Source organism: Atractosteus spatula, chromosome 6 (genome assembly GCF_055471065.1).
Source record: "Atractosteus spatula isolate fAtrSpa1 chromosome 6, fAtrSpa1.hap1, whole genome shotgun sequence".
In the NCBI taxonomy this organism is placed as follows: domain Eukaryota; kingdom Metazoa; phylum Chordata; class Actinopteri; order Semionotiformes; family Lepisosteidae; genus Atractosteus; species Atractosteus spatula.
Window position 1 is genome coordinate 26,693,897 of NC_142711.1, and position 17,587 is coordinate 26,711,483.

General features: G+C 37.2%; 1 protein-coding gene across 2 annotated transcripts in view; it reads right to left on the minus strand.

Annotated features, from left to right (window-relative positions):
* Window positions 1-4,731, minus strand: part of ctdspla (CTD small phosphatase like a) — a 75,983-nt gene extending 71,252 nt beyond the window's left edge. For both annotated transcript variants that reach the window (XM_088918381.1, XM_088918380.1), the window contains exon 1: window positions 3,896-4,731. In XM_088918381.1, the coding sequence (XP_088774507.1) occupies window positions 3,896-3,971 (76 nt within the window). In that variant the 5' untranslated portion in view covers window positions 3,972-4,731. The remainder of the gene's footprint in view (window positions 1-3,895) is intronic.
* Between the last annotated feature and the right edge of the window lie 12,856 nt (window positions 4,732-17,587).

The following is a 17,587-nucleotide window of genomic DNA, read 5'->3' on the forward strand; positions in this document are numbered from 1 at the left end:
AGATTTTCAAGGAAGGCTTCAGGGTTATTCTTGTGAACTGCAGAGAATGTGTGCTGGAAGCCTTCATAGGATATATTTAACTCTTAACACAAGGCTCAGATTTCATTTTTGTGTGTGTGTGTGGGGGGGGGGGTTCCCTTCCCTGCTCCAGCACATCAGAAAGAGGTACTTATACAATGTGGTCAGAATATCATCAGGATGAGTACTCCTAGCAGGAGCTGGGAAAACTAGCATGTTTACTTGTGACAGAGCATATTTCTGATAGATTAGCTGGCCATGGCTTCTTCTGATACTATGCTCACCCCAAGTATAGGATGAAAGAAATTCCTTGAAATGGTTTAATTCAGCATCACCCCAAAATTCAGTCAGCTCATTCTAACATACAACCAATAAAAGACCTTACTTATGAATAGAACTGCTTGTTTAGATAAATTACGTCAATGTAATTTCGTGGTATTATAGCACTAAAAACACATTATTATTATTCATTCCTCTGAAGGCATTACTATAAGAAAATTTATCCAAAAGTCATTCTAAAGCTCTATCAAACACTGTAATACATTATAAAACTACCAACCAACTTTGCTTCCTCTGGATATGAATTAGAAGATTTAAAACTCTTGCTGTTCATTTACAAAAGATGGATGACAGTATCGGTGAGAAATATATGATTTTTGGATCGCCTCAGAAAAAGCAATCAAACTGGAATAAGATAAGATCTTCGTCACCTGAAGTTCATGTACAATGCTCACTAAAGTATGCTGAGGGGGTAACAAAAAGTTTCTAAGCTCTCAAAGCTCTACCACCCTTTTCAGTACATGAAGCTAAACAGTGGTTTTTGCATTCCCTGAAGAAAGTACACAGGTTGAAAAAGTGGTTAATGGCAATAAGACAAAAAAGCTCTGGAAGACATGGATTCAATTATTAAACTGGCTAGTTCAACCAATTTACCGCAATTGTGAATTATACAGCAGTCCATATCCACATTAATACCAGCACCAGTGGAATTGCATTGTTTTCTCCTATAAGGGTTTCTTAAATTCATCGCCATCCTATTAAAACTTCTCAACAACTTACTTTATTTTGAAAAATTCCAGGCTCTCCAATATTTAGAATAAATGCTCTATTCATAGCAAAGGCTGGGAAGCTAGGGTCAGCACCATTCCTGACAAAAGGAGACCTTTTAAAGACAACAGCTTATCTTCACATTCCTGGGTAGGAGACCACACTGTAGTTCCGCTGTCCTTTGGGAGAAAAACACTGTGCTTGCAGGAAAACCAGTGCCTTTGAATGTTTTCTGTTGTCTGCAACCAGCAAGTGAATAAAATAAAACTTCCACGTGCATTTCCTACACCAGGGACGTCACGCTTCCCAGGTCCAGGGAGAATACCGATGCAAGGGGGCAAAGGCTTCTTTATAGTTGTTGAAGTAAAATTACTAAAAGAATATATAGATTTTTGAGGCAACAACCTGATTTTACCTGTGGCATGATCAAATTTGGCACCACTGTGTCCTCCCTACTTTAAAATGAAAAAGTATTATCGCTTGTAATTAATTTTTGAAAGGCTGATTCTTTTAAAATGTAGTTATAGAAAGAGACACCTTCCTAACCATCACAGGAATCTTTTCACACTGTTTTTTTTTTAAATGCAAGACGATCATTTCCAAAATAATGCTTTTGGCTGTGGGCAGCAAGGGAGGTATGTTTGTTTTTACCTCCAGTCTGTGTAAGAAAAAGACAGAAAAGGAACTCGTTTAAGTCCCTTTTCAGAACTTCAATCTAAAAAAGAGAAAAGCTGCACATGAAAACAAGAACAACTTCTATTAATATGCTTTTACCCAGCCCTCAAAACAATTTGAAAAAGTAGACATTAAGACACTTTACAGAGATTAACACAAATGTGTCTTTAAGAAGAGTTAAATATTTCATAAAGCTGGCTTACTAATATATCCATACAACAATTAATGTATACTGCTAAAAATCCTTTAATGCTCTTTTCTAAACACATTACCAGAATGAAGAAAGCTTGTCCAAATTCCTACCGACTGGTAATTAACTTTCGTATATTCATTTGCAAGACATTTTAAGTTGTACACATTTTAATATCCAAATATTTCTTAGCTTCGTTGATAAAATATAATCCCCCCCCCCCAACATAAAATATTAATTTAATAATTAATAATTATTTTAATAATCCGAACAAATACAAATGCAATGTTTACTTATAAAATGAACGCTGCTATTCAGATAACATCCGACTACATTGTTGTTGGTAACAACAAAACTTTTTAGGACTTGAAACTGTCAAAACCACAGGCACAGGACGCCAATACCTTTCTAATAAACTTTACTTTCGATAATAATGCTAACAATGTGAGCTGCGTAAGATTAACAGAAGCATTTACTAACTGTATTTGCACTTGTTTTTCCAGCAACCCCACTACACACACACAAACCCGCCTCTGCTCTTTTTTTGGAGAACGGGGAGCAGAAACGCACTTCCATATATGCGATTCCTTATTGAAAAGAATCCTGCTGCAGCCTGGTTTGTAATGTCCTGATGTTATTTTCAGTTTGGACCGACCTTAAAGGTACTACATTACGATGTAATTACTTTGTACTAAAATTTTGTATTTTCAGTTCACCAACATGGACCTCTAGAACCGCCATACTGGCAGCAAGTAAGACGCGGGTTGTGTAAATACCGTATACACAAAAAGATCAGATATTCTGGATATTGTGCTAATGTGCATGGAAGCCTATTTAATTCAAGCTAGCTATACGGGGAACGTTAAAACCCTTAAACCGAGTAGGATACCACACTCGACGGGATGTACTTTAACTTAACTGTACGGCGTTTATTTTTTTATCTATGCAGCCTTGTTATTTTTTTTAAATCACAGCGTCGGCCATCCTCAGGTTTTCTGCCACTTCTTTATCAATCACATCTGACCACATTTCCTAACCATCTCACTTTTGACAGACACCTTGTATCGCGCTAGGAAACCTCATCGCGGAGCGGATGACAGCTCGCTAAACTGAATGACATCAGAGACAGCGGGGAGGCGCCATGTTGCTGTACTAAGTTTTCCCTCGTATTTGTAAGGCTTCTGGCAGTCCTGGAAAGGATAAACCAGTAAGGGCATCATCTACCACTGCCTCTGTGGTACAAGTGAAACAAGTGCGAGTGCTCACTGCGGAATGGAATAACCCTTCGAGTTGTTCGTGTTTGTTGTGTGTCCTGTTAAAAAAAAAAACACCCCGTGGGGTCATCATCTTATCAACGCTGTTACAGTACAGCTTTCCACCTTGCGCTCCATCCAAGTGAGCCACTTTCAGAGAAAAACAATCCACATTTGGAAGAGACGCAGCGATGTCGCCGTCTCTCTGAATCCGACGACTTGCAGCTTCGCACCTGAGTGAAATGAGTTCTCGGCAGCACTTTCCCCTGGCGGAGAGGAGAACCGAGCTCTTCCCGCTGCACACACCGCTCATTCCAGAGCCGTGGGAACTGTCAAACCCGCCGGCCTCCGGGCTCGGAAAGCGCAGGCTAGTTTTGGAATAACAACAACAGCAGCAGCAGCAGCAGCAGCAGCAGCAATAAAAAGTCCACTTCAGCAACCTGCCATATCCCTCATCAACCGCGTGTTGAAGTTTGCAAAAGAAAATTCGATGCTACACGAAAATAAAATCAAGATGTTAATTCACAAACTTTGCAAAGGCTCCAGAAAAACAAAAATAAACACCCAAAGGGCTTAATTCTCCATCCTCCCATGCAGGTTTAACACTGGGCAATGGGACGAATATCCAAGCTTTGAATTCCTGCACAAAGCAGAGAACCTGAAGCCGCGAATCGGCGTGTGTTGCACCCAAAAAGGGGGAAAATGTTCTTACCTTTTTCTTGACTGGAAGAAATTATCTCCTCCTCCTTTGGGTTAGCAACCTGGGTAATAATGGACGTGTTGTCCATGGAAACTGAATGTTATTCCTTTTTTATTCACTTGTTTGTGTCACTGGGCTTGTGTTTATTTTTACCAGTTTTATAAGCAACAGTGGTCAAACACGAAACATCACCATATACACTCAAGGAAGGCCCTCTTTCTGTTCAACATCAAAACAACTAGCCTTCCAAAACACAAAAAAAAATCAGTCAAATGAACACCAAAATAAAATTACAAAAAAAAGGTACGACAAGGGGGAAAAAACGTCAAAGAATCTCAATCCCGCATCGGTTATGAGAAGGCCAGTAAAAAATAAAAAATAGCCTCCTACAATGTGTCCTCGATGTTTGTATTAGCGATACAGTCAGGGTGTACGGCAATATAATCCCGCTTTCCGTGCAGCGTTTCTTTCTTGAAAGCAGGAATTGTTTCCGTGTGCTCTTTCCAACATGGAGGCGGCGAGCGTTTGAAATCCAGCAGCAGCCCAGCGGCAGCGGCGCTCAGGAAGGAGGCGGTTTCCAGGATCCCCCTCCCCTTCAGTCACAGCTGAGCTCGCCGGAGCACCGCGATCAATACCCTTAGCTATGGGCAGCCACAGCTGGGTTAAAAATAGCAGGTTTTCGTCGACGAAGGCAGCGAGAAAAGCTTTAGGAAACGTGACCAACTGGATTTAAAATATCCCACGGCGGTGACGTTGCGCGACTTTTTGTCTGTCGTTCATTTTAACGCGACTGCAAGGCTACGCTTTGTGGTTGCATGTTTTTTTTCTTCTCAGCCTATCATTGGCTCGGGTATACACAGACAACAAAGAATAAATCTATCAAAATAATTCATTATTAATGAGTGGGTGTGCGAAAAGGGACCTCGCATAAATTATGTGCGCCTGGCAGTTAAATATTACTCAGAAATACTGAGTAATTTAGTAAATGGTTAAAATACTAATATACAGTAGTTTGAACCCCAGTGAAAATACTTTGAGTATTGTTACAGTATAGCGAACTTGGTCACCTTTAACTGCAAACCAGTTTGTACGTTTAGAGAAAACTTCATAACAAGCACCTTTTCTTAAAACAATGATTGTACTTGCATAGAAATCATCTCTGAGCAAAAATAACCAAACGTAAGTTGATGTGGGGGCATTTAAAGTCTACTCACTAGACACTGGAACTACAAATAATCAAAGTTTAGTTTTAAATTAACTTTTAAGTAATGTGTAAGATCTAGTCTGCATCCTACATTGGAATGCTTAACATATACGGGAGAAACGAGTTCTCTCCAAATGTTTGCATAATCAAGTTATCCTTATAACTACAATGGTGTTTCTTGAAACATTCTTGTGAAGCTCTACTTACAGTAGTTGGATCACTTCAGAAATTACATTATTCTTAATGTACATTTTAAGATTGTTTATGTAATTTGTGACTGGAGAAAAGATTATTTAATACCCTTCTGTAATTACCAAACAGCAAATAGGATCATTAGAGAAAAATATATTCTTATATATCTCTCCAAAATAAAAATGTATATCATTCATAATAAAACTAAGTTACTTTACATGTATTTGTTGAATGTTATGTACATTGAAGAAATAATAGATATCTCCTGACTATCTATTATCTATTAACAGGCTGTTCATGCCTGTGATAAGTACCTTACCACATACTATAAGAACAGGGCCAGCCAGGGGAAGTCTCACTGTGAAGACAGAGACGAACACAGTAACTCATGGGCTTTGAAAATATTGCACTAACTCCCATTGCTCCTTCACATTGATCCCTTATCAGTCAGAATTGCTGTCCTAAAGGCAAAGGCCACTGCTTTCATCAATGCTGTTTCTACATTGTATAAAGCAAAGGTAAATAACAAAAAGAAACAAGTCTCCACTAATAAATGTCCAGTACTCGGTGAATGGTTCTCAAATAAATGGTTGTTCTCAAAAGACTGTACTTACAGATATTTTCTCATTTATTTAATAACGCACAATTGTTTTTTAAAAGTTATTTTTTGTTCTCAACATATGCACAGTAACCATAAAATAAGAAATATACAGAATCAAAGGATACACAGCATATTTTCAATTTTTCAGAATGCAACTAAACTAAGCTGTAAGATTTTAAAACTGCAGTTAATCTGAATTCAGAAATGCTGGACAGATTGTAATTTTTAAAGTGCTTTTAGCATTTGCTAATCTTATGCTAAAGAAATATTGGTCATCTCACCTGACTGTCTGTCACTCGTTCATGGAGCTAGGAGGGTAAACTATCTGCCAAACAAGACAGCAGTTACATCAAATTTTCCATCACAACTTCTGCCATAATAACTTTTAACAATTCACACTGCTGACTTATTTAATATTGTATAAATTCATTTGTAATCCATCATCCCTCTGGCAAAAGTTGTAGCTAAAGTAATTTAATGGCCTTATGCCAGCACTGCAGTGAGACCAGAATAATTCCTTTAACCTGTCACCTGCATTGCTGCTTGTCATCCACAGCAAACACACAGTTCATTAAGTTCATTTTGGCCCAAAGGCAAAAAATAAATATTTTCCATTCTCTGCATACCTTCATAGATATCAGCCAGAATATGGCTAATATAAATTAAGGTAACATATTTATGACCTTGCATACTGTATGTAGAAGTTTCTAGTACTAATTAAGGCATTGTTATTATCGTTATCATTATCAGTCCTTTTCAGACAACTGCCAGATTAGTTAAGGCAAACTGTTGCCTCATGGTCATTCATATTCTCAACTGAAGATATTTTATAAAATTACATTGGATCTTTCTTTTGTAGTTAAGGGATTAAGGCACCAACTAAACTGTCCAATGCCAGTAGGGTTTGTGCCATTACAGTATTTTGACACCAGTTGCTTAGTTTCTTACAATACAATATGTTTTATTAAACTGGTTTGGAAACAAACTCAGTTTTTTAAATATTCCCAATTGTTACTGTTAGTATAAAGAGTAAAGTGTTAGCTGTTTTCGTTTTGGGGGAAGGTGTGTGATTAAGTTTTTAAAAAGCAGCCAAGGCTAGCTGAAAACTAATGAGAGACTTTTAAATATTTTATGGTATATTTATCCTTCAGTTTTTGCACATATAGATTAATTTCAACCACAGTAGTAAAAAATGCAAAAAAGGAATGTTTTTTATTCCCTAAAATAAGCTTACAAGAAGTGCCATGTTGTTTTAATGTACATTTACCCATTTTCTAACCTCTTTATCCAATACAGGGTCACAGAGAAGCACAAGGCAGGATACACCTTGAATGGGACTCCAGTCCATCACAGGACACACACCGACACACACACTCAAACTCATGCTAACTGTCCCAGAGGCCAATTAACCTACCAGTATATCTTTAGTCTATGCGCGGAAACCGGAGCACACAGAGGACTTGAAGAAAACATACTCCATGCAGAAAGCACCTCACGTCCACAGTTGAACCCGGGACCCCAGCCCTGCCAGACAGCAATGCTAACCGCTGTGCTACCAACATTTTGAACCATATTGGTGAATAACAGAATCCCTCAAAAAGAAATTGTGTGTTAAATGGGTGTCCTCTACAAAGCTGTCACCACCCTCAGGACCAGTGATATAAAGGGGTTGTTTGTTGGTACTTCTTAAATAGAGGTTTCCCTTACCCAGACCTGTCAGCTTTCATTTCAATGCTGCTTTTAACAGTCTCACTGAACTAACTATTGGCTTAATTGGAGTAGTGTGACAGATTTTTCCTGCTCTCTGTATGCTTCTAATTTAAAGAGATCTATAAAGCCTCCTTTAATGTAGGCCCCCCAGGATGTGAGCTGAGAACTCCTTTCCTCCTTAAGGAAAACTTAATTGCTTGAATTCCCAGTGCTTTCACCCTGCTTGCACCTGCAGCTTCCTTGCTTTCAGCTATCCATCCCATCCCTCTGTAAGGACCGTGCTGAAGAAACGCACTTTGTTTCTTAAGGATTATCCAACAGGCAATCCTCTTTTTAACAGTAGCCTCTTGCTATGCAACTTTTCTTTGCTAGATCCAGCTCCTAGCTGTAAGTCATTCCAATTGTCTCCAGTTCCAAACTGATATTGCTCTACAATTAAAAAAAACTCCTTAAAATCACTGTAAATGCTGTTCTTTATTTGTGAAAGAAACATGAGAATGTTTGTTCAGGAGATGTTACCTTGAATGGAGGTTCATCTCCCTGAATAAAACTGCGAAAGGATCAAGTGCACTAGTTTAGAACACATTCGTAATGTGCTGGTTATTCCTTCCACTTTCCACCATGACTGCATTACCCAGTGTTTATAACTCAGTATCAACAGGACATTAATTCCTAATAAAATTAAGCTTAAAGAACTGACACCTTGGAATCATACCTCTCTACGTCTTTAAGCACATTTAAGCACAGTTGGGTTTGGATAGTAAGGTAACAATGCAGTAAAGGTTATATGTCACCAAAAGTGCTATCGCTGGAGTCGTCAGTGATAGATGGATGGATATATGTACAAATTCAAAATGACAGAGGAAGAAAATCTCAACTTGAAACATACACAAGGAGCAGTTAATACAGAATAATTCATTGCCAAATAAATCCCAAAGCATAAAAATGTACATCTCTCATTTATTTACTGTGTAACTTAATCACCACAAGGTTTCTGATTGAATTGGACCTAAGCAATGCTATGGAAACAGTAGATAACTATTTTTTCTGGTACTGTTTACTGTTGTTGCTGGGACAATATGGAAAGAGCTCCAAAACATGACAACAGCAACAGCAACAGCAACAACAACAATAATAATAATAGTAATATTTATTAAAGTGCAGGGTGGCGCAGACGTTAGCTATTGTGCTTAGCTGCCTCTCAGCACAGAGGCCCTGGGTTCAGTTCCTGGGATGCTACTTGCATGGTGTTTGTATATTTTCCCTGTGCTCCCATGGATTATCGCCAGGTGCTCTAGTTTCCTCCTACAGTCCAAAGACATACTGGCAGGTTAACTGTCTTCTGGGAAAATTGGTCCTGGTGTGAGTGTGTGTGTCTGTGCATGCCCTAGGGTGGACTGGCATCCTCTCCAGGGTGTATCCCACCTTGTGCCTGTAGTTTTTCGGGGACAGACTTCGACTCATGAAAAAGTATTTGCCCCCTTACTGTGGTCTCACCCGAAGAAGGCTCCACAGCCGAAACGTTGTGTTTTCTTTCTTCTCTTTTTAGCACGGAATAAACTTATTACTCATTCCTTTGCAGCCTACGCATGCTGACCCAGCTACCCACCTGAACTATATCAATAACAACTGTACACTAAGCTGTCTTGTTTGGTGAGAGCCTTCCTGTTTTGCAGCGAATCGATTGAGTTTCCAGTTAGTGAGAATAAAGAACATGCCTGTGTTCTCATTCTGATCAATTGGCCTGTACAACAACATAAGAAACGTTACAAATGTGAAGATGCCATTCAGACCATCTAGCCTGTATGGTAGTTAGTAGTTAATTGATGCAAAGATCACTCTCAAATGCTTCTTGAAAGCGGCCCAAGCAAGGCAGGCCCAAATATTTCACATTCACACATTGTTTAAAATGACTACATTAGCTTAAAAAAGTAACATTAAAAATAAAAAAAGGGAAATAAAAAAGCACTAAAATGAATGGATGTTTTGTGCATGTGCAGTAAGTGCACCTATAAGTCATTCATTGTATAAAATGGTAATTTTGTGACTTTTTATCATTGATTTAATGGGATTATAAGAATAATGAAAATTCTCAGACCTTTATTAATTACAGTAAATTCCACAGATGGTGTGGTTCACACTTCTGGATTAGAATTTTATCAGTCCATGGTGAGTGATAGATGGAGAATGTGTCAGGCAATTTAATACTAGTTAATTTTCAGCGGCAAAGAAACAGCTTATGTTGCTTTATTGCAGATATATGTTGTAATGAAATTGATTTAGGCTAGTGAGCTTTGTGATGTTTGTCAATCTAACAAATTCATTCTATCATGGTGTTTTCAGGCCAGATCCACTGCTGACACAAATGACATCCCATGATCTATTTGAGAGGGTGGGGAATGACCTTTGTACAGCAGAGCACTGAAGTTAAGTGTATCAATCCACTTAACTGTGTCGCTCAAGCATGTACTGTACTGTATGCTAACACTGATAAATAAAAAGAAGGTGACTGAACATCTTTTTGTCTCAAAAGGTGAAAATCTAACTTGAGCAAATATTTTCCATTCTAGCCTCAATTCTGGGATTAAAAACAACCACCTTGTCTTTGTTTTGTACAACCACTGACACAGTACTAATAAAATGGTTTGAGTCTGGATTAAATGTTACAGAACAGTGTTTGCCCTTGGATTTAGTGTCGCCTAGCCCACAGATTAAGACAAAACTATTTTTTAGTGGTCTGTAAAACTAAAAGGAAGCCATGAAATCTAATCTTGTGGTAAGTGTTTTGACATTTTGCAGAAATGTTCCATAAAGTCCATAAAGAAATACCATGAGATAAACACATTGCTCAAACATCAAAAATCATGTAAGATACAAGATGTTTTCATTTTAAAGTGAACCGATTTCATTCCTTGTTGATACAGAATAGCTTATATATCTGTTCAAGCACACTGAGTCTTCCTTCTTAGAAATTTAAATATTTTATATAAATTTTATAGTACGTCTGCCTAATCATTTACAAGAAGCTTTTCATCTGAGGTTAAATAAGTTTGCAAGAATGCATTTATTATATTTTCATTGGTTTGTTTAAAAATATTAATACAAATTCAGTATCTTTTACACTGTACACACCAATGCACCATATATATTATGTAGATTCTTTAGACAATTTTAAGATCATACTATGTTAATTGGAGATCCACAGAGGTTTTCTTCCACTTATTTAATGTGTTTTTGCTTTTTTATTTATGCTAAAAAATAAAAATTCAATAAATAATACCACAACTAACTGTTAATTAGTTGCTTATTGATTTCTATGCAAATTTAATGCATGAATCCTCTTGGCTCAAACCTAGTTGCCTAGTGGCCAGCAGCTTGGCTCTCGCTGTGGGGATGCAGCTGTAAAAACCAACTGCATTAAGGACTGAGGATGCTATTTTAAGGAGCAGTTGCAAGGACAGTGTCATTTTTAAATTCATTATCCATCTCACTGCCAACTTACTGATTCAAGTAAGGATCTTACTGATTCAAGAGCCACTATGAGTTGCTTCTGGAGCAAAATGATTTAATTTTACTTCATAGTGTGTCTCAATAGTGTTTCGAACTTGTAGCATCCATGAGAGAGTCATAAAAATGTCAGTTAACTTCTTGCCTAAACAGAGAGTGTAAAAACAATAAATTTCATCTGAGGTGTTTACCTAGCAGTAGGTGAGCTTACCAGAAGGTAAATACAGATAATAAAAAGAGGGTTTTCTGGTAAAATACTCTGGTTAGTCATAATTAACCTTCTCTTACTCTAAGCTTATACCATGTCTATTTACAGTGCTTTACAAAAGTATTCACACCATGTTAAATGTCCACATTTTGTTCTAAGATTGATGTCATCACATTTTCAGATAAGTCATTAGAACTACGCAATATAAACCAAAGCAGTGAAGCTACAAATGGTGCCAGATTCTATATATATATAATTATATTAAGGTTTTTAAATAAAATTGAAAATTTCTCAACTGCATACTGTACATATTTAACCCTAAATCAGTTCAAATGCAAAAGGAATAGTAATGAAGGTCACAAAATTAGTGTGTCCCTCTGTTGATGGGGACACTATACTGTAAACAGGCGCTGTCCTTCGGATGAGATGTAAAAGCGAGGTCCTGACTCTCTGTGGCCGTTAAATATCCCAGTGCATTTCTTGAAAAGAGTAGGGGTGTAACCCCGGCGTCCTTGCCAAATTTCCCATTGGCCCTTACCAATCATGGCCTCCTAATGATCCCCATCTATGAATTGACTTCATTACTCTGCTCTCCTCCCCACTGATAGCTGGTGTGTGGTGAGCGTTCTGGCGCACTATGGCTGCCATCGCATGATCCAGGTGGATGCTGCACATTGGTGGTGGTGGAGGGGAGTCCCCATTACCTGTAAATCGCTTTGAGTGGAGTGTCCAGAAAAGCGCTGTACAAGTGTAGGCAATTATAATTAATTATTATTTTAATCATCTATCCTTTTTCTCATCCATGAACCTCTTCATTCAATACAAGATTGAGGGGAAGTCAGTCTCACCCATTAAAAGTATTGTGTTTTAATCAAACTTCTTTAATCTGATGTTAGAGAAAATGGGTCTGTCTCTGTATGTTTCCTCAGATATTGAATTTTAGATCACAACTCTCTGAAAGAACACATCCACCATAATGCCCCTGAAACTTTCCAAATAAATCGGGGATATACTGTAGTGGTAGAGAAGCAAAGGTTAAGAGGAAGTTGCTCATCCTTTTGAGAACAGTGAAGGTCAACATTTAGAAGTGATACTGTAACTACTGAGGGACACAACTGGATCAAGTAATTATAGACTAATTAGTCTCACATCTACTACACATAACATGATGTAAACAATTTATAGAACTAAACTAGAAGATTACTTACAGAATATGGAAAACAGATTTAGTATCTAGAGTAGTCAGAATGGTTATAGAAAAGATTTTACATAATCTACTCTGTAGAGTTCCTTGAACAAGCAAAAATAATAAAGTGATATGATATGGTGAATTTACATTTTCAGAAAGCTTTTGATGAAGTTCCCCTTAAAATATTAGTTCTGAAATTACAGACATTCAGGGAAATCTGTGTGGTTAGATTAAGAACTAGTTAATAAATTGTCAAATTGGGGTGAGGTGCGGTAAATAGAGCAATACCGCAGGGATCTGTTCTGGGACTACTGATTTTTATCAATGATTCAAATTCTGGTAACAGTATAATCAGAAAGTTTGCAGATGATAACAAAATAGTACTATTAGCATACACCGTAAAAGCAACAATTGAAATTCAAAAAGATTTATATAAAATTCAAACCTGGGCACCTAGCAGATGATGTTTAATGAAGACAACTGCACAGTTTTGTATACAGGTATCAAAAACATGAACTATAAATCCAAAATGGAAGAGAGTTAGAAGAGGCTACAGTATGTATAAAAACTGTTTAAACTGACATATTTTTAACATCTTCCAGACAATTTGGGGAAGCAATAAAACAAAAAACAAAATGTTAGTATATATTTTGTTAAAAGTGTAGAAATTAAATAAAGGGATGTCATGTTAAAATGGTACAATGAACAAGTAAGGCTTAATTTAGAATGTACAATTTTGGTCTCTACATTTAAAAAAAAATGAATATGAATACAGACTAGAGAAAAGTGAACAGATGCATTCTGGGGATTGAAGGAATCTTGAACAAACGTTAGTTTTGATTGTTATAGGACCTCATACAAGTATAAACAAAGTCAACACGGTGAAAACTACATGGAAATCCATTGAAAACCAAAGACAGCAGGCAAAAGGCTGTGGGACTATGGAAAAAACTTTCTTCAAGAAACAGCTGGATGAGATCCTTTGCTTAATAAGATAGTAACTACCAAATGGGCTCCTCTTGTCTGCATAATAACTGCCCCTGTTCTATGCTCTTATGCCATTGAAATGCTTTTCGTCAGGAGGAATTGGGAAGATTGTCAGCACTGAGGAAAAAATGGATGGTGCAAAGTACAAGAGGATCTTAGAGGAAAGCTGTCTGAGACACCCACAAATCTTGCCAGGAAGAAAGAATAAAATCACACCATCCCACTGTGCTAAGCTGGTAGAAACCTATCCAACCAATAATATCTGCTAAAGGTGCTTCCGGCAGCTACTGATGTAAGGGGATTAATAAAATGTTAACTAAAATTATTAATTGTAAACATACAGTACAAACATTTTGGGGGGTGATGGGGGTAGGAGGTGAAACCGTTTGAAAGCACTGTATTTATGTAAAGTATGTGTACAGATGATGTGTATTTATATATACAGTATACTATATGTAGAATTTACATCTTCATGCATTGCTTTGGTGTTTTCGTCAGTGATTCATCATATTGAGTTGGCCGGATGAGTAAAAATTTTTTGGTGCTTCAGCACCTTAAGATTTCAAATTATTAAAAAAATGAAATGCTTCCTTGGATTTTAATTGATTTCAGTTTAACAACTTACCTTTTGCATTGTTCTGGAAAGTTAAAGAGATCTTAGTATTTGTGGGCTAATTTACTTCATGGCAGTAGTACTGGTTTTATATCTTGGAGGTTTTTTATTCATTACCTTGAACAAAAAAAGAAAAGCAGAGGGAAATCCAAATGTTGAAGATACCAATTAAGCAATAAAATGTGCACTGATGTACACTCTAAATTAAGCAAGTCAGGATATAAAGAGCAGATAAGTGAAAATGAGCTTTTACATTATCAAAAGCTGCTCATTTATACGGTAGAATTGAAAACTCCTCAATGTCACGAACTGCACGCAAGCACTTAATTATCACCACCTACCCACAAGCACCTCTCACCGTAAACATCCACGCACTAATTAATCAATTATCACACACGCTCTTCCCTATCTATACCCTCTCACTCCACTCAGTCTCTGCTCACTATTGAGGTTCCCTCTTCCGAGCTCAACCCTCACTTTACCTTTCTGGGAAAGAACACTTTAAACCTAATCGTCTTTTGGCCCTCGAAACCTTTGCTCAATCCTTTGACTACGGCATCGCTTTGCGTTTTTAGGATTTGGTTACTTTTGGAACTTTACGGAACCTTTCCAGGATAAATCTACCACAGCCTCGCAAAGGGTCCTAACCAGTCGCTTCGCTGCAACTCCTGACACTCGCTGAATTTAAAATCACAGACACAGAAACAACCATATCAGGAGGAATGCAATAATATAGTGTGAGACATTGCATAATATCAATTGCATAACATTTCTGTCGATGCTGCTTCCACCTTCCCAAAGCTGTGCAGCAGGAGTCAAAAACCTTAAGCTGAGGAATGTCGAAACATTTTCCAGTCTACATTTTAACATGTCTACAGGTATGTGTCAGGCAGATATGGAACAGAGCACTGTCTTACTACAGAGACTTGACACTGAATTACCATGATAGTAGTTATATACATTCTTCTTTCTCACTTGTTTTATTACATATTTTGGGAATCATAAAAATGAATGATCTTGCATTAACCCTATATTCTAAGATAATGTAAGCATGAGGTATGAGCTGATTAACAACCAAATAGTTAAATGCATTTTGTAAACTTTGTAAAGAACATAAACATGCAATGGAGTATAACATACAATTAGAGTTTCAAATATATTTTGAATGATGTTTCTTGACTTCTCAAGTTGCATCAATACTGTTAAGTCCCGTCTACTTGGAAGGAAACTTAAAGATCTAACAGGTTCACCCTGCTCTTATCAAATGAATATAAATTGGATTAACTGCAAGCAAAACCACAAGCAGTGAGACTCAAGGATTCAGTGTCTGACATGTGTCACTGAAGTACAGGTGCTACCCAGGATACTGTCTTTGCCCCTTTCCTTCTAACCTTATTTACCAATGTTTTCAAGTACAATAACCTTTTCTGTCATCTTCAGAAATTTTCAGATGATTCACAGTAGTTGGCCTCATTACTAAAGACAATAATACTTAGTATAGAAAGCAGATTTGTGGCTTGGAGTAAGGACAACTGTTTACAACTTAACATCTGCAAGACTAAAGAACTTGTGGTTTACTTTAGAAAGAAAAGACCTTCTATTGTTCCCATTAACATCCACGGGTACTGATATAGAGACTGGGAGATCCTTGTTGTACAGGTACTATACATCCGGATAAGAACTTGAACTAGAAATTTGGATTTTGTGTATAAGAAGGGCCAGACGAGGCTTTTTTTTTCTAATGATAAAATGTTCAATGATTGCAGCAAGATGCTGCCTATAGTTTACCAGAGTGTATCTGTGTGTTGGGGAAGTAACATACTGTACAGAAGAAAGATTCTAGCCGGCAGGTTTATTAAGAAGAAGGTGGGTGCCATTGGTAGAACACCACTGGAGTCTGTGGAAGACAGTTCAAAAGTGTATCCTGAGGAAGGGCACACTTGCAGTGGGAAATGTGTAGCATCCTCTCTATACATTGATTTTGGATCAAAAAAGTCTAATCGATGGTCACTTTTAATCTCCCCAATGCACCACAGAGAGTTTTGGGAGATTACTTTTACCACTGGACATTCATGCACTGAATAGCTCCAAAGCTCTTTATACTCCTTATCTTGGACTTGTACTTTTTTAGTGTTCTTGTTTTAATAATAGTGCTGCATGGTGTCAATTGTATTATGTTATACATCTGTTGTGAAATAATTCTGACAAAGTCTGTGTAGTGTTTTTATGCTCTTTGAGCTGTATTGGCAATTTAATTTTGGGAGTTAACAAAGTGTCAAATCACAAATACCAAGAGTATTTACAGTACATGGGAAACATTTCTCTTAAGAAAATATCAAAATGTTACACCATCCTGTTTATCTAATTTCATATTCCAAAGAAATGAGAAAATATTATGGTTCATACACAGAGTATATTTGATTTCCAACTGAACTAGTGTATTTTGACCTACTGTAATTTGGCTAAAATCTGCAGAAATAGATGAAAAAGTGCCATGTGTTATAATTATCATTTAATGCAAACAGCAGAATTCCCACCTTATAGCCACCTTGATCTTGTTTGGGTCTGGTAAGTACTGGGAAAAGTGCCTATCCATCCATTTTCTAATTGCTTTATCCAATTCGGTGTTATGGGGGAGCAGGGGTATAGGGTATATCTTTTGATGAGATGTTACACCAAGAGTCCAGACTGCTTGGTCATTTAAACTACTTCAGTTTACAAATTAATTGCATTGTTCATAAGAGTAGAGATGTTAATCCCGGTGTCCACCAGGTTTCCACCAAATGACCTACAGTACCTCAAGTCCTTGTAAATTCTATCAATAAAATAATTTCTCGCTTCCCCTCCTGATGTGCTGTTGGTGCAGAATGCTGCACTTCATGAAGAAGGACCCCTGTTATATACAAAGAACTTTGACATCTTTCATAATGAAAACTGCTGTATAAATCCAAGTAATTAATTCTAAAAATGTACATACTGGAGAGTAATAAGCCGCAACAGATGAAGGTTCCTACTTGTCTGGGTTGCAATTATACTGAAGGTCTGAGAGAGAATGAATAATGGTTATTAAAAAGTCACCAGTATAATATTAAATAAATAAAGTGTTCACTTTTTGTTACTAAAATAGTGGCAACTTTTCATTTGCATTAGATATCAATCACAATGTATGCATGATAATATACCAATAAGAAAAAAGAAAATAATAAATGATAATATGGCACATTTATTAATGCATTATTCCATAGCTCCACTACAAACCACGCCCCCCAGCATCTGGTTATCTGGAGGGCCAATATCTTAAAGGTTGACTGCAAAGATTTTTTGGAAATATCCTAAGTAACATTGCTGACTGCTGCTATTGTGCCTACTGCTGAGAAGAAGACAAAGATATCGTTCCCTGGAAAGCTATATTATGCGATCTGTAGCTTGACTCCATGATTTTGCATATCTTTTCAGGACTGTGTTGAAGCACTGATCCTGAAGTGGATCACGC